The sequence below is a fragment of the Rhagoletis pomonella genome, unplaced genomic scaffold (assembly GCF_013731165.1).
Source record: "Rhagoletis pomonella isolate Grant_MI unplaced genomic scaffold, Rhpom_1.0 Rhpom_scaffold_00005, whole genome shotgun sequence".
Taxonomy (NCBI): Eukaryota; Metazoa; Arthropoda; class Insecta; order Diptera; family Tephritidae; genus Rhagoletis; species Rhagoletis pomonella.
Window position 1 is genome coordinate 13,300,069 of NW_023458559.1, and position 24,303 is coordinate 13,324,371.

General features: G+C 37.0%; 1 protein-coding gene across 5 annotated transcripts in view; it reads right to left on the reverse strand.

Moving 5' to 3' along the window:
- LOC118738722 (1-acylglycerol-3-phosphate O-acyltransferase Pnpla3) overlaps positions 1-24,303 on the reverse strand; it is a 255,899-nt gene that overhangs the window by 95,792 nt on the left and 135,804 nt on the right. For all 5 annotated transcript variants that reach the window (XR_004992943.1, XM_036469648.1, XM_036469646.1 and 2 more), the window contains exons 2-3: positions 3,882-4,564; positions 3,651-3,817 (exon numbers count right to left, since the gene is read on the reverse strand). Coding sequence is in view for 4 of the 5 variants with exons in the window: in XM_036469648.1 (XP_036325541.1) it covers positions 3,651-3,817; positions 3,882-4,564 (850 nt within the window). In the remaining variant the exon portion in view is untranslated. The remainder of the gene's footprint in view (positions 1-3,650; positions 3,818-3,881; positions 4,565-24,303) is intronic.

Below are 24,303 nucleotides of genomic sequence, written 5' to 3' on the forward strand. Positions count from 1 at the left end.
TAATTTTTATTTAAGATGTGTCCGATGACAAAATATGGACATACACTCACACTGCGATCTCTCTGCTTTCTTTCCGAAAAATATTGGTTGATTGTTAGCTTTTGTTGGTAAAAATGGTAGAAAATATAATATAGCTAAAAAGTTGGGAGATCTACCAATAAAGTGGTGAAGTCCGTGCACTGGGATGAAGGCTGAATACGTTTGAGTTAAATTGTGACAATAACAAAATTAAAACGTTAAACATGAATGAATGAGGTATATTTCACCATGGTACTGTCAGCATCGTACAGTTTCCTAAGGAAAAACGCATACAGCTCAGATCACCTGTTTTTTGGCATTTGCTCTTATCTTTTACAATTTCTTTCTTTTCTATTACAATTTCTTCCATTTCCATTACAATTTATTCAAAATACTCTAACACACTGAACCAAAGACACAGATGCCAAAAAAAAATGGTAAGAAGAAGACTTATGTTACTTATGGAACTGTACGATGACTGTGAGTACTAGCACAATCTAATAAATAAACAAGACTACTTTTTTATTTATACTAGTATCGCCCAGTTGTCGAAATTCGACATTTTTTCATACACTTTTAAATTTTGCTTATCACCAATATTGAACCAAAAATCTTCTCCCGCTACTGCCGATAAAACCGCAACCTCCGAAAATTAAGAAAATCTTACTTAAAAAATTTGCATGAAAAATGACCCTTTTATGTTTTATTAAGGCGAAAACGAACAACAAAGCAAAACAAAATAATCGAAGGATTCCAGATCTTCCATACAATTTATTTTGTTTAAAATTAATTAGCAAGACTTGCGGGGCCCCCGGGCCCGCGGTACAATTCTGAAAAACGTCGGGATGGGCCGGTTCGAAAGTTAAAAATTGAATTTGGGGATAGGCGGGATCGAGACTTAATATTTAGTCCCATGCCCATCTCTACTCTCAATCTCTGCGCCACACACTGATCCAACAATCATTCAATGCGATTTAGAAATCTGGTAGAAAATGGTTCCAATTGAATGATTCTTGCCGTTTTATATTATAGATGTAGGTGTATCAAATTCCATTACCTTATCATATATGGTTCCAGATATAAGTGATATGGAATTTGCATTTCGGTTCGGTATTGATAACATATGCAGCTGCGTACAATCTCAGAACGTCAGCATAAGCGGATACACAGATGAGCGAAATGAGAATTTCAGCTTGTATGGGAGGTGCCTCGCCCCCTTTTTCAATACCTACCGCTTTTCGCCATAAGTACGGTATTGATAGCATATGTGGCTGTGTCACATTTCAGGACGTTGGCATTAGCGGTTTCAGAGGTATGCGATAGGAGAATTTCAGTTTGTATGGGCGGTGCCTTTTCCATTATCTACCACTTTTCACCGTAAGTACGGCATTGATAGCATAGTTGCTGTGTAAAATTTCAGCACGGTATCATAAGCAGTTGCAGGATAAGCGATATGAGAATTTCAGTTTTTATGGGCGGTGTCACGCCCCCTTTTCCAAAATCGACCACTTTTCGCCGTAAGTACGGTATTGACAACATAAGTTAGTGTGTCCAATTTCAGGACGTTAGCATAAGTGGTTCCAGAGATAAGCGATATGAGAATTTCACTTTGTATGGGAAGTGCCACGCCCACTTTTCCAGTACCTATCATTTTTCACCGTAAGTAGGGTATTTACAATCTATGCATCTGTGCTAAGTTTCAGTTCTTCAGCATAATTGGTTTTAGAGATATAGTGGTTTTCACATTTTAGTCTATATGTCACATGCCACGCCCTTAATGTATCGGGATTAACATTTCTGGATTAGAGCAAGTTATATCCTTTAAATCGGTGTATGTTTCATTGAAATTGAGCGAACGGTGCCTTCCGAAAAGGGATTGCTAAATTTTCTTGTGGCGTATTTATATTATAGAGATAACGTTAATTTTAATGGTAAACATTATTATTATTATTGATTTCTAATAGATATTTTATGAGTTCTTCGATGGATTTGATTTCTACCCACCCTTAATTTCAAAAGTATTGAATTATTGAAAGTGTTTAAAACAATGTTTAAATATGTTTAAAACATGTAAATTAAAACATTTATGAAAAACTTGTTTGAAACATGTTTTTTCTAACCCTGTATACGAGATTAGTTCGCATAAAGGGTGAACACACCAAAACTGCGACACTTTGGGAAGCTTATAACTTACCCAAAACGAATTCAATATTTTGAAATTCAAATACCATAAGTTGACCAAGACCTTAGATGAACGTAGAAGAAATTTCATTTGAATTTGATTCCTAGTTGAGTTAAAAATGGCAACCGAGCTAGAAACGAGACAAACCATTTTGCACGAGTTTATAAATGATCCGGCCTTAAGTACACGTAAACTTGCTAAAAAATTAAAGAGTGCACTATTCGACAGTTTGCAGGGTTTTAATCGGTACAAATAAGGCCTGACAGTTACGAGAAAACCAGGGAGCGGGGGTTAGCATGGTCAAAGTGATAAAAACAGTGCTCCGAAGGTCCTCAGTGCGTTTTCGCGAGATCCGAAGATTTTGTAGCGTTATGTTGCAAAATCCGTACGGAGATCGCAGTTTTTCGTACAAAAGGTAAAGCGGAAAGCTTCATTGAGATGTTCTACAGCTCAAACAGCGCCAGACCGAGGCGCAAAGTAGAATGTTACAGCGAAATCCCGCATTCGGAAGTTGTATGAATTCTAAATTAAAAAATACAACTGCATTGTTATGGACTGCGAAACCTACTGCTAAAAGAATTCAAAATATATTGCAGGTCATGATTTTTATACTGCTGCAAGTCGTCAAGATGCCCCTGAAAGTTGTAAGCTGAAAATGAAGTCCAAATTTCCAAAAACCACATGGTTTGGCAAGCTATTTGTTCCTGCGGCCGTAAGAGCTGCCCTTTTTTCCCATCCGGGACAATGAATGATCAAGATTATCGGGATGAGTGCCTCAAAAGGCGTCTTCTGTCATTTATCAACAGATAAGGAGTAGGCCATCGTTCTAGGCGGACATGGCAAAGTATAGTGGCACTAGAACACAAGGACACATTGCCGTGGTATAATGCAAATAACATCAATTTTGTACCTCACGACTGCAATCCACCCAATAGCCCAGAGCCACGCCCTATTGGGGAATATTGCTCAATTGTCAAAGGAATCTTGAAGAAAACAGGTGAAAGAGTGAAAATTATTGAAGAGTGCAAAACAAAGTAGTTGTGCGCATCGCGTAATGTCGATGATGCAGTCGTGCAGAACATGATGGCGCGTGTGCGATGAAATTACCGATCACTTGCATATGGAGCAAATAATAACTAATATTTTAACATTTTAATAACATCTAAACTTCCAAGTTATATAATAAAAAAAATAATAATTTCAAAGCCTTCTAGTTTGTTTCTGGTAGTAATTTCTAAGTGTCGCAGTTTTGGTGTGTTCACCCTTTAAAACCAAAAGTTGTTGATTTTTAAAACATCCGCATGAATGCGTGCCAAAACCTCACGTGCACATCTCTACTCCAAACCAAATTTAACAAAGAATGACGGTAATTCGTTGCGAAATAGATCATAGACCTATTCTGTCCGATACACAAACAACCAAAAAGAGAACAATAGGTAATAGAACTCACTTCGATACTGTGGCCAAGAAGAAATCCATAGGTACTGTTGCTGGCAGGGACAGCAGTTTTATTCCTCGGTGCTTAAATATCCAATTGGCCAAGCCTTTATTAGCTTGTTCGATATAATCTTGAATGACATCCAATACAGTCTGTGGCATGTTTGAGCTTAAAGCGTCCTAAAATTATCCGGACAATAATATAGAGGAAATATTAAGCGCTCGGTTATTATCTTATACTTACATTTCTATGCTTTTTGCATTCTCTGCATTCAGGATCAAAGTCCTGAGGTTGTGCCACTGTCTCTGATACTACAAATGTCGATTGCACAGCTACACAACGACGACAATTTATTAAATTATTACGATGAAGGAACTGCATTGCATCGTCGAACCCTTGCTGACAGAATTTCGAAAGAAATTCCGGCCGCGGTGGAAACAAAATTCGGACGAAACGATTAACATTCTGCCGAGATATTTCAATGCTGGTATTAGCCCAATTCAAATGGAAGAGTTGAGAACTTTGATCACGTGGACAAATATCACTCTCACCACAGAAGGGGCTTACAGTAATTGTGTTCTCATCCAGAATTGGCAAGTTGTCTGAAAAAGCTCCATCCATATACCGCACTCCACGAAACCGAGGTGGGAATATGCCTGAGAAGCCTGGAATGAAGCAGGCGCACAGCAAAGCTTGCAAGAGTTCATCGCGCGAATTGAATTCGGAAACGATGACATTTTTACCATCATGAACTCGCGTTAACGAAATATGTAAGCGCCCATTGACCCGTTTATGCGCATCCTCTGGCAAATGCTTTTGTAAACCTTCAAACAAGCAAGTTTGTATATTAAATGAGGGACTGAAAGGTCCGAGCGAATGACGGCGAGCCTCATTAACCACACGAAAAAAGTCAGATGTCATACTGCCTGCAATGAAATAAGAAGCCGTCGTTTATTACCTAATTTACTCACTCCGTAATGTTTATTGGCACAAAAACTACCATTTTGCTTAGCGCTAATTGACATGAGACTAAATTATATATTACTTATGTACATATAGCAATTTGGAGCATAAGTGATAGAGTGAACTTCAAGCTCTTGCAAGTCATATACACTCGACCCTTGGTTTAACTTGGTTCGCAATCAAGTTGGACGTTTTGCCCACGAACGTTAAGTTTTTTCGTACAAACTCATTTTAAAAATTCCATAGTTTCGGTATACATCTTCAAATTCAACAAAATCACGCATTTTGGCTGATTCTTCTATTTTGCGTTATTTTGTGGACAAATAAAACTTGAAACACATTGTTTTTTGCTTTTTGGTTACCACGAAAATAAGCAGCTTGTAGAACATGCCTTTAACATTGCGAGTAGTTGTAAAGCTTACCAAAAAATCAAATTTTTTATCTTTCGTACAACCAAGCCACAACTTTATATAACGAGCTCACACACGTTGCAATCTCAAGCACAACGTCCTCAAGTAGAAACATGCATGCATGTATATTAGATCGTTCGTTATATCAACTTTTTATTGAAATATACCGTTTGCCATGCGAAAAAGGAAGTCCTTGTACGTTGCATTAGATAATTAAGAAAACCGTATGCATTCAGGAAAAAACGATCGGATCGGAATATAAAATCAAAAATATATAAAAACGACTGAGTTTTGAGATTTTGCCAAAAAGCTTTCCACCACTTTAAAGGTTTTCGAATTTCTTATCACCCTGCTATATAATTTTTCCAATCAGATTGTCATTTGAAGAATTATCTATCTATGGGAGAAATCGGGCATAACTTTAAGTTGCATCGTTATTCTGCTGTAAATTACACCCAAAAGGAACAAACTTTTTGTTTTGGTTTTCATGTTATAATAAAGCTTATTCAATTTCAAAGAATATAGACCCAAGCCATTTACAAATCGGTTTGAAAAGAGAAAAGTTATAGCAATTGTAGTAAATAATATTGAATTCATGCAATTTATCGTACAGCACATTAAATCGAAAAATCAATCAAAAATATCATTTCCATTGAAATGAATATTCACATCGAAATTAGAAAAACCACTGACAATAGTTTTATTTTTTTACGCAATAGTTTGTAATTGTTTGTAACAATATTTACGAATTATTATGCATAGGCAGTTTCATATGCAAAGCAAAACAGAATAGCCAGCAGTGGGATTCTGACAATCGCTACGCTAAATTTTCGTCGTCAAAATTCTCTAAATAAAAAGCAGTGGATTCTAAAAGTATACAACATGAAAAGTAACAGATGCAATGTGTAATCAGCCAAATCGGGGCGAATAAAGGGCATGTGACTAAAAAATTCCCTGAAAATTTGAGCCCCTAACATTAATATTAAGTGCTCGACCCAGGCGTGCAAAGACTTCCCGTTTAAAATACACGTAAACTTTAACATTTTTTCTTAAATATTCTATAGCTCACAGCCTTTATGGTATAATCATGGTCATTTGATGGGGTTTCTTTAGAATTGAATGCTCTACGAAAGTGTCTATTGCGGCGTAGTACAGATCACTAAACCCTATTTTTTCATGACATTCTCTTTTTTGCTCCTATCTCGTAAATAACAAGAACTACAGAACAAATTATATGACAAATTTGTAGTATATTCAATTTCATACAAAAAAGTTTTGAACACCAAATCGCTAACATCGATATTTCCAAGAATATTCCACACTGCGTCAACTTCAAAGGATATTGAATGCCCTACAAGTTCGTCATTTACATTTTTTCTGTAGCTCTTGTTATTTACGAGATAGGGGCAAAAAAACGAGAATCTCGAAAAAACTGGGTTAGTGACCCGTACTACCTCGCTGGTGGGAGTTAGAGTCACGCCGCAATGGACACTTTTGTAGAGCATTCAATTCTGAAGAAACCCCTTCATTGACTATGATTATACCATAAATTGCCTCTGAGCTGTAGAATTTTGAAGAAAAAAGTCAAAGTTTACCTGTATTTTAAATGGGAAATCTTTGCCTTGGTCGAGCACTTAATATTAATACTAAGGGCTACAATTTTCAGGGATTTTTTTTTGTGGGCCCAAAAAAAGCACAATAATTTATATATTTCAAAAAAAATAACAACAAAGTGTCATCTAACAATTAAACAAATAGATAGGAAGACATTTCTACGAAACTCGGTACAGTTAATGCCTTTGGCGCAAAAAGAAATCAGACTAAAATTACGCTCACTTATATATAATATAAGGTAAATTTTTGAAATACGAACACATACGTATATATCAATAACTAAGTACGCCAATTTAAAACTTGCTACCCATGTAGTTTACAGAAGTTAAAAAACGATATTTAATACGTGCACCGGGTTTCGGGCGAACTTATAGCTCTTTACTTGTTTAAATATTTGCAATGTTTTTCAATCTACATCTTTTTTGTTATTTTTTATAACAATATTGTTCATGCATTAACCAAATACATATAAATCAAGCATTCAAACTTTATACGGAATTTAGAAAATTTTCAATAAATTCATGGCTTATGAAATTTTAGTCAACTAGGTGCAAGTTTTAAGCGGCTAAAAATCGCATTGATTTTTTAATATTTTTTTTTGTTGACGGTGTTATGTACTATTCCCATAGAAGCATGAATTTTTTGTGGAAAAATGTCTTTGCAAAAAAATTAAAAAAAAGTCAACGACAGTTTTTATCAATTGCACTTGTTATATGAAAAAAGCCGTCAGCGAAAAAAATCTATGCGATATTTTAGCCGCTTAAAACTTGTACTTTATTACACTAAAAAAGCTTTAAAGATTCAGATTAAAAAGTTGGAATTTGTTCTAAATATTTTATAAAGTTTGATTTATATAATTTTGGTTAAGGTATGAACAATATTGTTACAAAAAATAACAAAAAAATAGCTTGAAAAACACTAATTAAGTATATCGTCGTTTAAAGTACAAAACCGCGTATCGTCATCCTGCAAAACCGCGTAATTGACATTTGCTGCCAAAAATCGAATTTGCTCACACAAGCTCTTGGATCAACCCTTATCCATTCGTCCTGAAATATACTAGGTGTTTTATTTGATATTAATTGTTTTGGGATAGTAAATTTAATATCAAAGAAAATCCAAACAAAAATCTAAATGTTTTATTTTTCCCAAATAAATTACAAAAATAGTAGCGCTTTGATGCCATATGGAATACTAATTCCTCTCCATGTCATGAATTTTGCCGATGGTCTTATTTCCACCTGTGAAATCTCTTCCAAGCGTGCATAATCTTCTTTGATCTTGCAACTACAACATGCGGTGCCAATATAAGTCCTTATAAGGAAACATAAGAGCACAGATGAGCGTTTTCTGTTATAATAGGGCCAAGGATCCTCGCTGCCGAACAGGGTGAAAAGTTTTCCCCTACATTGGCTAAATGAGTCAAATGAAGCCAGTGATATACCAACCCTGTCCCTACTTGGACGGGCGTGGTCAATTCGCCACTTTTACAATTCGTCTTAATAGTCTGGGTCTTACTAAGTCAGACAAAGTTAAGTTTGTATGCGAGGTGCCACGCCCCCTTTTCCAATACCTGCCACTTTTCTCTGAAAGTAAGGTATTGATAACATATGTGGCTGTTTAGGGCGTTTAGCATAAGGCGGTTCCAGGAATAGGCGATATGGGAAGCTAACTTTGTATGGGGGTGCACCTTTTCCAATATTTGGCACTTTTCGCCATAAGTGCGATACTGATAACATATGTAGCTGTGTCAAATTTCAGGACTTTAGCATAAGCGGTTCGGGACATAAGCAATATGAGAAGTTCAGTTTATATGGGAGGTTCCACGCCCCCTTTTCCTATACCTGCCAATTTTCGCCATAAGTAGGGTATTTACAATTTATGCATCCGCGCCTAGTATCAGTTCCCCAGCGCAGTTGGTTCAAGAGATATATTGGTGCCCTCAAAATAGGGGTTTCAACTTTTTATTGTGACGTACATATGTATATGTGTAGATATCCATTATTCTCCCACTGTATAAGAACCTCAGGAATATGTAATTTTTGAGTCCAAATATTCCTTTTCAATTGGCTAACCAATGTTCCAAATATGCTAATAAATACAGTTTTTAAAAATATCCAGACACCAGTGCCACCTAGCGATTAAATTTTTAGTCGAAATATTTCCCTTCAAGGTGCTGACATATGTTCCAAATGTGAACGAAATCGGTCCAGCCGTTTGTTAGGTTGGTGACATACAATATACGTAAAACTCTAAGAAATTGTGAAATCGTGACGCCTCAGCTTTCTTAATTTTTTGGCAACAACAACTAAAAGTTTTGAATTTTTTTAATCGAAAAACCTTCCACACAGAAGATCCAAAAAAGTCCTTTTTACAGAATTGAAATCGGTTCAGTCGTTTGGTCAGGCATCGGGGTCATACGAAAGACATTTAAGTTTTATATATATAGATAAGATAAGACCCGATAGCAGACCCGGCGAACTCCGTCCCGCCCAAAATTTTTATTTTTTATTGAAACTTTTTGGTCCAACATTTTCACCAACAATTCACGTTTACGATTTTTATTGGAATATTCTTCTGCTAAGGTTAAGGTTTAGTGGTCATTTGCCGCTTTAAATAACCTAAGAAAAGTGTTATATCCGTGATGAAGTTCTTGAAATTCTCTAACTGTTCAGCATTTCATAGCACGGTTATTCGCAAAACGAAATAAGTTTGAAGAATTTTTTCCTCTTCACTCCCTGGCGGCAAAAATGACCCGGTTCTATAGTGAATCTCTTCTAGAAGCTTTACATGTACATACATATCTCCATACGAAGTTCCAGTACTGTACCATGAATACTTTCAAAGATATGCAGTACGAAAAATTCGGTTGGTATGGAAGGTTCCAGGCCCCCTATTACAATAGCTCCAATTTTTCTCCAAGAGTATTCGATTGATTTCGTATATCTCCATTAATTCCAGTTTTTGAAATTAAGTTTTGGGCGTTTTAACGCCATGCGGGTTCACTAGTTATTACTATTATTTTTATTATTTTTTTGTTGTTGTTTTTTTATTTTTGTTCGTAGGAGAGGGAAATGCTTTATGCACTAGCCGGGGGCGCTAGTCTCTATACTATCTACCCTGAGTGTTTGACTCCCACCGAAGCGTGTTGGGCTACCCACTAAAACCCAAACTCCCACCGCCCGCGCAAGAATCCCGCATCTGGCACCGCAATTCTGCATGTCTTCAGATGCAGGAGCGCGCTGCTAGAGCCTCGGGGCTGCTCTTTTGTAGGGGCGTTTCATTCGGGAGTCCTCAGTAGACAACCGTCCTCTCGTTTGCAGCGGAATACGAATTTCACGTATCTCGCAACTGCTTCCCACTTTTCTGCACTGGAGATCATTACCCCAACTATGTTGTTCGGAGGTTATGTCTCCGTATTTTTCTTTTAACATTCTGCGCGAAATCAAGAAGTGTTCGCAGGTGAAGAATGTGTGGTACACGTTATCTTCGACGTTTCCACAGTAGTGACAGAACGGTGAGTCCACCCTTCCCATTCTATGCAGATATTCTCGGAAGTAACCATGACCGATGAGGAATTGCGTCAGGTAGAAATCGACTTCCCCATGCGGTCTGTTCAACCATGTTTGAAGGTCGGCTATCAGAGTGTGCGTCCATCGACGTTTTGTGCTCGCGTTCCAGTTTTGTTGACACTGTTGGATTAGTTGCTCGCGCGCTCTTGCCGCGGCAGCTGCTCGACCTATCTCGGCACTGAGATTGTAAATCTCTTTTCGCTCGTAAGCAAGTAGCTCAATTGGCATGACGCTAGAGATAACTAGAACCGCGTCCGCGGACACTGTACCGTATGCAGAAGCAATGCGTAGTGTCCCTCTGCGCTGGACCGAAGACATTTGAATCCGGTATTTTTTAACTTTCAATGCGTCACACAGTGGTTGCTGCCATAGGCCAAAATTAAAAAAATGTATGTAAAAATTTTTGAACTAAAAGAGGCTTTGCAATCAGTTATTTGTCCAAACTTCATGTTGTCATATATTTTTTGTTTTAATTCTAACGGTTGTTTCTGAAAAAAGCAACAAAACTGTCATCAATTGTTCATTTTATTTGTACAGCGTCAGCACGCTGAAAATTGAATTAGATTTAACGTAATTAAAATAATGTGAAAAGCCGAGTGAGTGAAAATTGTATGCAATGGATATGTACAATACTGTACTTGTGTGTTGTTTTAAAATTTTGTTGAATTTTTCTATTTTTAACCGACTTCCAAAAAAGGAGGAGGTTATCAGTTCGTCGGAATCTTTTTTTTTTTTTTTTTTATGTATGTTACCGCATAACTTTGGACCACGTCAACCGATTTCGATAATTCTTTTTGCATCGGAAAGGTAGTGTCTCAGAGGTGGTCCCATATTAATCTGGTTGAGATCCGATCAGTGGATCATGAGATATATATATATATTTTTTTTTATATGGGAGTTGAAGTCGGTTTTTTTTTGCTAAAAATTACTTGTTTTTTACAAAGTTTGAAATTTGTTTTTTGTTAGATAGTGAGTTGTATTTTTATAAGAAAATAAACATTAAACAAACGAAAAAACAAAAATAGCCGAAACTGGTCACAATGTCGTCTCCGTATTATTTTTCACATGACTGTATGTGGGCGTGTCCAACCCCGCCCACTTTTACATATTACAGTTTTTACTCTTAACAGACCTTAGGGTAAACATTTTATCCCGATATGTCCATTAAAAGTATTTTTGGCCGCTCTCCCCATATAAAATCAACCACGGTGCGTCGGCCCATATTTCTGCCCCGTACGAGCGCCCCGACTGGACTGCTGTCATCAGAAGCTTCCTGCGGCATGGCTTCGGGCCGCCCACGTTACCATCAGCTGGCTTAGAGCCACCGTGCTCTGCGCAGCTTTTTCACATACTCCATGGATGTGTTCCCAGAATGTGAGTTTGCTGTCAAGCTTCACCCCTAGGTATTTTGTAGACCTAGAAGTTGTCACGAGTTGAGGTCCGACCATCATATTTATAATTGTTGTGATCCGTTTCCTGGTGAGGAGCACGATCTCTGTTTTGGCTGTAGCCAATTGCAGACCGTGATCGCTCATCCATCCACTGACGTTGCGCATGACCTGGTTTAGCTTGAGCTGTGCTAGCTGGACGCTTCTTGCTGTTATGACGGCGGCCACGTCGTCCGCGATGGCGACAAGCAATGGCTATCCGGCATTTCCGTGCGCATCAGACTATCATACGTGGCGTTCCAGAGGTCTGGGCCAAGTACAGACCCCTGTGCCGCTCTGCCGGTTATACGTCTCTTTCTCTGACCTTGTGTTATGTCGTACAAAAGCCAACGGTCTCGGTATCTCGGCCCCAAGTGCTTTCTTAGCGCTTTTGTAGGCTGCTGCTCTGGTCAGCGCCTCAGGTCTGCCACGAGCGCGCGTTGCGAGTCTGCGCATACTATGGCAGGCCCTTCGCAGCTCTGCAATTTAGTCATTCCACCAGTATACCTGCTTTTTACCTGGCCATGCTCTCCTCTGTGGCATTGAGGCTTTGCATGCCCGGTGAATGCAGCGCATGGTTTCTTCGAGCAGCTTAGTTCAAGACTCTCTGTTGTGGATCTCTCCCGTTGTGGGTGAAATACCTTGGGAATCTGCTAGGAGTGATGTATCGAACTTGCGAATATCGACCCTAGACGGGTTCCATCCTGGTTTCCTGCGAGGGATACTACGTGTTTGCCCTCGCGTTGTATCAGTGATTTGGAAGGTGATGTAGTTGTGGTCGCTACCACTCAGGTCTTCCATCACTCTCCGTCCGTCAGCCCTTCGAAGAAGGCGTTGAGCTTGTTCGAGTTGCAATCACAACCGCATTGGTACGCAAATTATTAAAGTATTACGTTCTGTGTGAATTTCTAGCAATGTATTATCAGTAGGGCAGTTGCAACAATGTTGCCCCTTTTCATCAGTACGGCAGTAATGCCGCTTTTAATAGGAGCCTCGAACAAGCCCTTTCTGAGACCAGGGTTATGTCAGGGATAGAGTAATCAAATCCCGGCCTTCGATATGTGGGGGTCATTCCGGTGTTGTGGATGGTCAGGCCAATACGGGCTGCCATTTTAAGGACCAATCGTTTGGGGCATACCCCATTCCACGCCTCTTGCGTTGAAATCTCCAGCAACAATTACAATTACAACAATTCGTCTTCAAGGTCTTAGAGCTTTTCCCTGAAGATAAGGACTGTGTCGTTTGTAGACACGTAGCAGCTCACCAGAGTGATTTGCGCCATTTTCACTCGGACGTAGCAGTGTCCGACCCCGCTGCTCTCTGCGCGATTGTTGGGGTTAGCAAACCATATCGCGTCTGCTCTTTGTTCAAGAATCAATTGGTCCAGCAGGTCATCAGCTACCCTACTCCTGTTCATATTGCCTTGTATAAATTTAATCATATTCCCCCGAGCTTTGTCTTAGCCTCAGCAAGGGCATCCCTGTAGGCCGTGCACGCTCCCGACCCGGGCAGGGGATTGGCATTTTGCTGTCCATCTCCTGCCGAGCACAGGTAGCAGCTTGGGCTTTCTTTACATGCAGAGGCTATGTGGCCCTGCTGGCCACATTTCCAGCATGAACTGCTTCTGTCTGGCCTCTGGTCTGTCTCGCAGCTTCCCCTTTTCAATAAGAGTCCGGCCTGGCAGTTCGTCGATTTCCACCACGGCCATTCTTTGTTCTCGCGAGTTTACAGCGAGGAGAGAGACGCTCAGTTGGCCATTAATCTTGTCTCCTAATTCCCCGCGTATAGCGTTCTCCACTTCTGGGGCCATTTACGAGTTTGTTAATTTTTTTTTTTTTAATATTGCACAAAGTTTGAAATTTGGATTTACACGGGTTTTGTTAAGGAATGAACTATATTTTTATAAAAAAAAAAATAACCAAAATTTAATAACAACAAAAATAATATGTTAAAAATTGTCAAAATGTGGTTCGGCTATAATTGTATGTGTCTTTCAAACTGTCTTTTTGTATACCAACGGTATAAATTGATAAAACTTTGATTGCACTTTCCCAAAAATTTTAAATTTTGAATTACTTCGTTATATTATTAAGCGTGCGATATATATCATTTCACTTTTTTCGCTCTGTGTGCATACATCCGTATACATAGGTATGTGCATATGAATACAAATCGACGGTACTTTGGCAAAACCTCGTAATCCAGAAATCACTCTTACCTCGTATCTCGTAAAATAAGTTCAAAATAGGTCTTAAAATATTATGATTCCTTTTATTTTATTTTATTCCTAATTAACCAAAAAATACTACATATTTATTATTCAGATCAAAAAGTTATTAAAAATGGTTTTGGTTATTAAGAGTGTTATTTTTTAAAGAGGTTTATTTACGAGTGCTTTGAGATACGAGGTTTTGCCAAAGCACCGTCGATATCCGTGTTCTTATGGAACATTGTCTTATGTCGTAAGACTGGCTTCAGTATAACGCACTATTCCCTTTATTCTTTTTTGACGAGACTTAATAAGAATATTGACTTGCTAGTATCGGAACTTTTCCTTTCGCGTTTATTTGCCAAGAGTTATTCAACGGCTCGATGTTATTGAGTCATTCGCAATCGTATGTCCCTAATGGTTCATTATACTAAAGCCAGCCTTCCGACATACATACATATGCTACTATTCCGTACGAACACAGATATGTATGTACATTCATACGTACACACTATGTTCATATGTTATTGCATATTATTGTATCAGGTCGTAAACAAATGATATATTACACAAACAATTACAGAATCGCAAAGTCACGCAAAGTTTTGTTTTCATATTTTAATCACAATTCTGCGCCGTTGCGTATAGAATTCTACTGCGGTATGCCAAACCACATGTATTTGTAGTATGCACGTTCTACGTTTTATTCAGTACCAACGCAATTACATCTTTCTTCTTTTTTTGGCGCTGTAACCGCCTAAGCGATTTTGGCCGAGTTCAGCAAAGCACCCCAGTCGCTTCTCCTCTGTGCCAACTGACGCCAGTTGGAAACGCCAAGTGAAGCCAAGTCCTTCTCCACCTGATCTTTCCATCGCAGTGGGGGCCGCCCTCTTCCTCTGCTACCACCAGCGGGTTCCGAGTTGAATACTTTCAGAGCTGGAGCGTCGGTGTCCATTCGAACGACATGACCAAGCCAGCGGAGCCGCTGTATTTTAATACGCTGCACTATGTCCATGTCGTTGTAAAGCTCATACAGCTCATCGTTCCATCGTCTGCGGTACTCGCCGTCGCCAACGCGTAAAGGCCCGTAAATATTCCGCAAAATCTTTCTCTCGAACACTCCAAGAGCCGCCTCATCGGATGTTGTCATTGTCCATGCTTCTGCGCCATATACCAGCACGGGCATGACTTATGGTGACTTATAGAGCGTGGTTTTCGTACGTCGCAATTACATCCCTGCAGCAAAATTGAGAGATAGTCTGACAAAGCGCTACTTCCGAACTACATATATCAGAGCTATCTCTGAACTAGTGCAAAACGGATGCAGAGCGGGACAGTTGAAACTTGCGGTGCAAATATGCGAATGCTCACTAGTCGTACAATACGAAAGTAGCTCAGCGAGAAGACCTCCGACTCAAACATCGTGGTCGCGAGTTCAAATCGCAGTGGAGGCCGTTGTGAGTTTTCAAATTTAATGAATAATTTTTTTTTAATAAAATATGTAACAAAAATGGAATCTGTAACAGAAGAGAAAAAAATCCGAAAATCTAATCTTAAAAATGTTTTCTTATAAAAAAAACTGTCCAAAACAGAACCGGTTAAAACCTGGTTGCAAAGTATTGCACTGAGCGACAATTGCCATCGCCAATGACATCGCCGTGTAAAACTGGTCAGTTGAAAGCATTGCTTGGGTATCGAGCTAGAACTAGTACTGTCGGCAAAAGGTCTAGTTCTACACTAGTTCTGAGCTAGTCAAATTTTCTGCAGGGATATGCCTCAGCACACTAGAGCCATGGCGGTTGCTGTGGTGTAGTGGTTAGCAGCGCGCGCTACCATTCCGCAAGGCCAGGCTTCCAGCCCGGTTCAACCCAACATCAAAAAATAAAAAAAAAACTTTATTTTATTTAGTATTTACTATTCCTAAAGCTAAATTATTGATATAATGCATGGTAGCCATGAAAACTCCCTCCGCTGCTTTCCCTTTGACATATGGCAACCGTAAAATAGCCAATGTTGAGCTTTTAATATGGCCTTCTTTTAGAAAACTTAAAACCGGTCTATTTTGATATTTTTGTTGAATAATATTTTTAAATATTGGTATTTTTGTTTACTTGTCATGGTTTGTCAAAGTTTGGTTCCCTGAAATATATGTAACTACAGTTATCGTTGAGCAATGAAAGTAAAAATTTGATCGCATGTGCTCTATTTTAATTTTCGAAGGACGAAACACGCTGAGTCGTAAAATTTTAATTTGGATTTTATTTACACAAATGTTCAATGTACTGTTATGAGGAGAGTCGCACTGTTAACAGGTATAAGTCTGGTCTTTAATTTGGTAAAATTACGTAACCACTGAATACTATAAGTCAAAGATCCATGAAAAACCCCGATCCATCGGTAGTTTTTTCCTACTTTTTTCTTCATCTGTAAAAATAACTTAAAAATATAAGAAATCGAATGCCGGAAAGTGTATTCGAGAGTCAACAGCTTTCATGGAAGCTGGGTACCCAAATTGACTAGAGTTGCATAGCCTTTAATTTTAAAGTCCTCGGCAGATCGTTTGAAGGACTATGATATGATATAATCAGATTCGGCGAGACCGATTGTGCCCTTAGAACAATTTACCGCATTCCTTTTTTTATTTTTAAGTTATTTATTTAATTGAAAAAGCATTAAAACTTTAGTAACGAATATTTTTGCACAGTTCGCAGTCGAAGTGCATATCCGAACTCGTCGACCTAAATATGTTCCAGCAAAACGAATTCCGTTCTTGTCTTTTTCTGGAATTTCACGAAAATTATCCTAAGATAAGTGTAATTAGTAATTTTTATCCTATAAATCCCTAATTATCAGACAGGTTCTGCAATTCACTTCCGAGTGAATTTCAACCCCTGCCAATTTGAATTCAAGGCGCATTTTGTTGAAATTCCCTCGGAAGTGAATTGCAGAACCTGCCTGTATAATTCTGTTTCATGTTTTATTTAATTACTGAGTAGAAAAACACAAAATAATTTTGACCGGTTTTACTATGCCAATACTCCTCTGTGTAGCGGTCGCCCCTCGGCAGGCAAGCAATGGCAAACCTTCGAGTGTATTTCTGCCACGAAAAGCAACTTCTCATACAAATACAATCGCCGTTCGGAGTCGGCGTAAAACTGTAGCTCTCTCCCTTTTGTGTGACAACATCAAGGCGCACGCCACAAATCCGAGGAGAAGCTCGGCTAAACACTATGTGTTCCTGCATGGTTTAGTTCTGCAGCTCTTATTATCTTAACATTTCCATCATGCGATCGTAAATGCCCTGCTTTCGCTTTAATTTTGGGAATCTTTGATCGGGAATAGGAGTTCACAATAGTAATGATAATCATAATCATAATAATATTATCTCAAGTTATTCAAAATTTCTTTACTCGCAATATATGTAGTAGGCAATGGCGACCCCAAACGAAATAAATTTTTTACGATTAAAAGTTAACTGATTTATAATGCTAGGGAATATTGTCAACAGTTTTAAGTTTTCATTAAGTATTTTTTAAACAGCTTTCATGCGATAGTTTTTTATTTTCGTTACTCTTTTATCATTTTGTTATTTGTTTCGGTAGTTTTTAGCCGATTTCAAAAAAAGGAGAAGGTTATCAATTCGTCGGATTATTATGTATGTTACCGCATAACTTTGGACCACGTCAACTGATTTTCAGGTAATCCCATACTAATTTGGTTTAGATCCGATCATTGGATCATGAAAAAATTAACGATACTATTAAATTTTTTATGAGAATTAATGTCGGTTGTGTTTTTTGCTTAAAAATTACTTGTTTATTAATTTTTTACATTAAGTAATTTGTGTACCAGCTCTTCGTTGATAATATGATCACTTCGTTTGATAAGATGTTTTAAATTCTATATTTATTTAAACTGTTCCGATTTTGGATAAGTGGAAAGATTTAAAAAAGTTCCCTAGTAAAGCTTTCCCAAACACTTTTCGTTTGGAACCATTTATGTAATATTTCATTTAATTTCAATATTTTCAGTCTTTACTTTTAGATAGGTGATAATCCTATTAAAAATATTTCCAAATCAAGATTTTTCAAATACCTCTCCTTTGGCACCCATATTACACCTCAAACATATTTTTTGCTGTAAGCCTTCTTAAATCTCTTTATATATATATAGATATAGATTTCTAAATCAAGATTTCTCAAATTCCTTTAGTTTGTTACCGAGATTGTAACCTTTCATTTATTTTACCAATTTAATTGAGTTAAATTTTCAAGGTGGCAACCCTCCTCAAACATATTTTCTACTGTAGATATTTTATAAACTCTTTAGTTTTATACCCTCATTGCAATATTTCATTTGTTTAATCAATTTAACTGAGTTCAAATTTTCAAATAGGTGGCAACCGTCCTCAAAAATATTTACAAAAGTCTTCTTTCTTACACCTTTCTAATTTGATACCTATGTATATCAATTAAGTTGGGTTAAATTTTCAAACGGGTGGCAACCCTCCTCAACCATATTTTCGGCCGTAAGCCGTCTTAAAAATCTAAATTTGTATTCCCAAATTACCGTATTTCATTTATTTTATCAAAATAACCGAGTTTAAATTTTCAAAGTGGTGGCTATTTTATTCAAAAATATTTCCAGCAGTTATCTTTCTTAACCCTCTTAAATTTAATATCTATATTGTAATACATCATCTAAATTACGTTAAATTTTTTAACAGGTGGCAACCCTCCTTTAAAATATTTTCGACTGTAAGCCTTCTTAAAACTCTTTAATTTGATATCCACATAGCAATATTTCATTTTCTTTATCAATTTAACTGAGTTAAAATTTCAACATAGGTGGAAACCCTCCTCAAAAATATTTCCAACAGTTATCTTTCTTAAACTTCTTTAATTTGATACCCATATTGTACTATTTCATTTATTTTATCAATGTAATTTAGTTTAATTTTCAAACAGGTGGCAACCCTCCTCAAAAATATTTTTGACTGTAAGCCTTCTTAAAACTCTTTAGTTTGACACCCACAATACAATATTTCATTTATTTTATTAATTTAACTGAGTTAAAATTTTCAAATAGGTGGTAACGCTCGTCAAAGATATTTCCAACAGTTATCTTTCTCAAACCTCTTTAACCTAATACCCATATTGTAATAATTCGTTAATTTTATCAGTATATTTGGGTTTAAAAATGTTCAAATATGTGGCAACCCTCCAATTTTTTGCGGTATCATTGGTTCTGGTATTATACCGAACAATACAAAAAAAAATTATGTAATGTGGAACGATTTTCCGTCATCCCTTGTCAAATTTGGTTTGGAGACAAACCGAAACCGAACGAAAAATGACACTAAAGATGGCACAACGCCGAAACCGGTTTGTCTCCAAACCAAATTTGACAAGGGATGACGGAAAATCGTTCCACATTACATCACACTCCTACCCTGTCGGAAACACCAACAACGAAAATGGGAACAAAAAAAATTATTCAAATCGGTTCAGCCGTTCTCGAGTTTTGACGACCGTGACATACGAACACAACATTTTTATTAACATAGAAGAAGATAAAGATAACTATGCGCGCACTGAAACAACTCGCGGTGATAGAAAAACTGAAACTGATACAAACAATTCTGTGCATATCATAGCCAGTGTTGCCGCACCGTCCCAAGAAAATGTATCACCGACCAAGCCAAAAATGTATCCAAATGTATCCAATTTTCTTTTTTTACGTATCCATCTCATAATTTGTAAGAAACCCAAACATTTTCAAGAAAAAGACATAATTTAACCCATCCTAAGGAAATGGAATACGTATATTTATGGAATTTATATATTTTTATATTTCATAAAATCAAACATTTTTAATTTCAATTTATAAATTACATTTTTTATGCATAAGTATTTTGCAAAGTAAGTATAATAAATAGTAATTAATATGTTACACTTGTACCTGTACACTCTAAAAAGTGTGTGTAAAACTACTATTGAAAAGTATCTATTTTTCAACAGGAATCTGTATAAATATACATACGTATAAGATTTTCAGGATTTGATTTTGAACTTGAGATCTTTAAAATATACACATACATATACACATGCTATGTTTAAAGTTGCCAAAATTTTGAAACTAAAAATACATTTCCTACAAATAATAAACATTAGGGGCTTACATTTACTCTATTTTAAACATTTTATGTGTTATTTTGCTCTCTGCGACAAATTTGGTATGTTAAAGTAAACAGACAGTGTTTAATTTTATTACACGGTGTGCAAATTTGCACACATTAAAAGAGGAAAATGGTAATCTCTCTTAATATGCGCAAATAAAAAAAAAAAAAAATTTAGAGTGTATTTAAAGCCTTTTCATTAAAATTCATAAAAATTTCCTTAAATAAATCAAATTAAGTTTTTTAAACAGTGTATTTTTAACTACATTGAGATCTTCTTTCTTTTTAAATTAGCAAATGAAAATATGTGATATGAAAGAGATATATTTACTTTATATATTAGAACGCTTTTACCAACTTGCAATGTTGTATGCCCGGACCACCATTTTATACTATAAATATAGCAAAGGTATTTATGGCAAACCCAGTCTAGATATCAACCTCGTAGTAGGTATCATATCAAAGACATACAATTAGAAAACCTCTAGAGGTAGATGTCGCCCTGCGAGAAGAAGTTAAATATTGCGCCTAAATTCATGCACTATTTATATACGTCACAGCGGAAATGGACGACACGCCTTTTATTTAAATGAAAGAAACTGCTGCTATATGTATGTATGTACATGTGAACAACGAGAAATAAGCAGAATGTTCGAGGAATGACGTCGAATGTTCCACAAAGAGAATCGTCAAGTTGGATGAACACTGCGTTAGCATTTATTTAACAATCCAGCGATACGAACCGAAGGATTTGGGAAATCCGGACGAGGTTTCATGGATAATCGTAACAGTATGTTTATACTTAATGTGACCAACTATTTCATAGCTCAAAGAAGTACAGGTTAGGTTGGGTTAAGTTAACGCCGCGAGCCGCGCGAAATTTCGGTCCTTGAGAGCTCAGCATTTGTTCACAAATGCGAGCCAACAGGTTTCCACCTAAGCCTCGCGAAGGTTGGACAGTCTAAAAGAAAGTGTGAAGATGATTCCTCTTCAACTTCCTCTTGACAGCTGATACAAAAGGATCAGTTGAAATTTCTAGTCTCACGGCATGAATACCAATCGCAGCTTTTGTACCCTTTCCTCAATGTTAGGCTTCCGCCGCCGTTGATCGTCCACCTAGTTACCTGGTTCAGGTAACCTTGAGCTAGATCAAAAAGGGTGTATAGAAATCGTTCCTTAATCAAAAGTTCCACATCACTACATAGGCGATCACCCGACAGTCCACTTTTCCAATTCCTCTAGAAGGTCGTTTGCAACCGCAATCGAGGGCAGGGAAGAGAGAACACCACCTCGTGGAGTGCTCCCATTGACTCCCCCACTCCGCCGCGACAATTCTGTCACGAAGTAAGCCTATTAGGTTGGTCTCAACCCCCATATTATGAATATACTTGACTATTGCTTCTGGAGTGACATTGTTGAAGGCCCTGTCGATATCGAAGAGGCTCCTACTGCATAATCTTCATGCGTGAAAGCATCCTCTGACGACTTTACCAATGTGAGCAGGGCGGTATTCACCGACCTTTTCTTGCAATAAACATATTGAGCTCTCGAAAGACAGTGATTGATAGGAGAAACATGATAACCATTTCCAGCCTTCGGGATAAACGCAACACTGACTACGCTCCAAGGCTTGGGGATGTACCCGGTCCTCATGTGTGGATCCAACCAATTGCACGTCACCTTCAGACCTTTCCAGCTGCGCAGATATAATGCCATCGGTCCCGGCGACTTTAATGGTTTAAACGAAGTTATCGCCCAGACCATGTGACGAATGTCCAGAAGAACGGAATAGCACAGTACCTGGGGGGAGATTCTGTAACCAGTTAGCGATAATTTTCGAATCGCTATCGCACTTTTTAAAAGTGCGATAGCGATCCGAAATTTGTCGCTGGTTACAGTTACTGGTTACAGAACCTCCCTCCCGAAGTACAAAATGTCGTAAAGAAGTACATTTGACTGTACTTCGAAGTACGAAGCACAAGAGGGAAAAAAGAAGTACTGTACTTCCGAAAGAAGTACGGTTGGTCAAATTGTTTATACTAAATGTGAGCAAACAACATTGTACTTGCATAGTCTTCTGTTCTCTTTCACTGTAAGTTGAATTATTTTAATATCTATTGCAAAATTTTGTACAGACAAGACTAAAAAGTAGAAAATAAATAAAATACAAACCAACTTTTTAATATACAACGCTTTTATAAATGGACTAAAAAGTAGAAAATAATATTTCTCAGTCCCACAGAATTTGTTTTGATAACTTTTGATTTTGAAATTTTAGCAACAGTCATTATAAACAATTAATGACATGGAAAATGAAAATGTCATTAATTGTTTATAATGACCAGGGAACGGATTTTTAGGACCTAAAACCCTATAAAAAAGGCAAAATAAAATAACGAAATAGGCTGGAAACGGCAAAATAAAATAGCAAAAAAGGCAGGAAAAGGCACTAGGTATCGCAAAAAAGGCAAAACAAAATAGCGAATAAGGCAGGAAAAGGCACTAGGTATTGCAAAAAAAGCAAAATATGGCACTAAAAAAGACAGAAAATACGAAGAACAATCAAAAAATACATACATTTATTTTAGAAAAGTTTATATTACAAGTAAAAAGAGAAAAACTATGAACTAGTTTCATTACATGAAAAATCTGTACTTTGAATCTTTGACTATTTTATCCTTTCGAGTTTCTAACTCATAAAACTTTAATCTATACAGTTGTAGTAACATTGAACCACAAGATGCATTTTGAAGTTTTCTGGCAGCATTTTCATTCGATTTTCGCGAAGAAAAGCCTTGAATGTATTAAATGTGCGCTCGACGTAAGTTGATACAAGTGGAGCCCAATTTAAATATGGAACGTTTGAAACGTTCATATTATCAGCAATAAGGGCGTTTTCCTAGCCCTTTACAATTTTATCCACACCCCTTATTGTCTCCAAGCCTACGTTAGCTGAGAAAACGGCTTTGAGTTTTTCCAACACCAATTTGGCTAGAGGTCCCTGCGCTTCTATAAGCTGCATGGGCATGTGTATATTTTTTAATCTTTAAAGAGAAATTGTAAATGCTATAATCAGTTTTTTAAAGGTAGAAAAGGCAAAAAAATGCAAATATCTTAAAAAAGGCAAAAAAAAGGCAAATATCTTAAAAACGGCAAAAAAAAGGCAACTTCAAATGTGTATATATGGAATCAGGGAAAGCTAAATCGTGGACATTCTTAATCGAATATACTCTATCTCTTTAGCAGAAAAAAAGGCAAAAACAAATTCTCTGGGACTGAGAAATATTATTTTCCACTTTTTAGTCCATTTATAAAAGCGTTGTATATTAAAAAGTTTTTTTTGTTTTATTTATATATTAAGATCTTGCTTAAAGCATCTCTTTTAGCTAACTAAACAATTGCGCCTTACACTGCTTTGGCGAGATATCTTCATATGTTCATTGCTTCGTTCACAAAAAATAAAATGCTCTAATTTCACGCTTAAGTAGCGGTTTTTAAAACATTTAGAAAACGTCATTAATATAGAAAACATAAAATTTTAGCCTATTTAAAAAAGTATCCACATTTATACTGATCGGAAAAAATAAGCATCCCGTATAAGTTCGTCTAAAAATGTATCCAATTGGATCTATTTAGATCCAAACGGCATCCCTGATCATAGCACACACTTTTCTTTCTCTACCTAGCGCAGCGATCGACATGCCATAGCTTACTGAGCGCTTTGTGACCACACGCGTGTTTCTCCTATATTACGAACAGCGGTAGCGGAGGCCAGCGTTGCCACAGACAAATTTTTTTTCCTACCAAAACCTACCAAACAATTTTCTGAGTTTTAATATTTGTTTTCAATGTTAAATTTATTAAAGACATAGTAAACATAACTTTTAGTAAAACTAAAACACAACTAGTATAATAAAAACAAATTTACTGCGTATAACGAATAATTTTACTGTACAGATATATCCATATGTACATACCCAGCCAGCAAAATATCCGGAAACGTATCCAAAAATGGAAACAATTTCGTATAAAAACCGATGTTTCTTCCACTAAAGTGTTCATCCGAAACGTATGTGCAGAAAACTATCGAAAATGGTTGTAAAACGGATGCGCTTCCGGCTATTTTCCTGAATTTTGTCTGAGTCAATTTTTCGTTAAAACGATTTCATTATTAACTTCAAAGAAACTTTTTCATAGTTACATAGTTACCAAACATAAAACAAATTTCAGATTCTGCAATTATTTCAATTTGTTTTAATGTGTTGCTTCTGACGGAATTCGAACCTGGCACC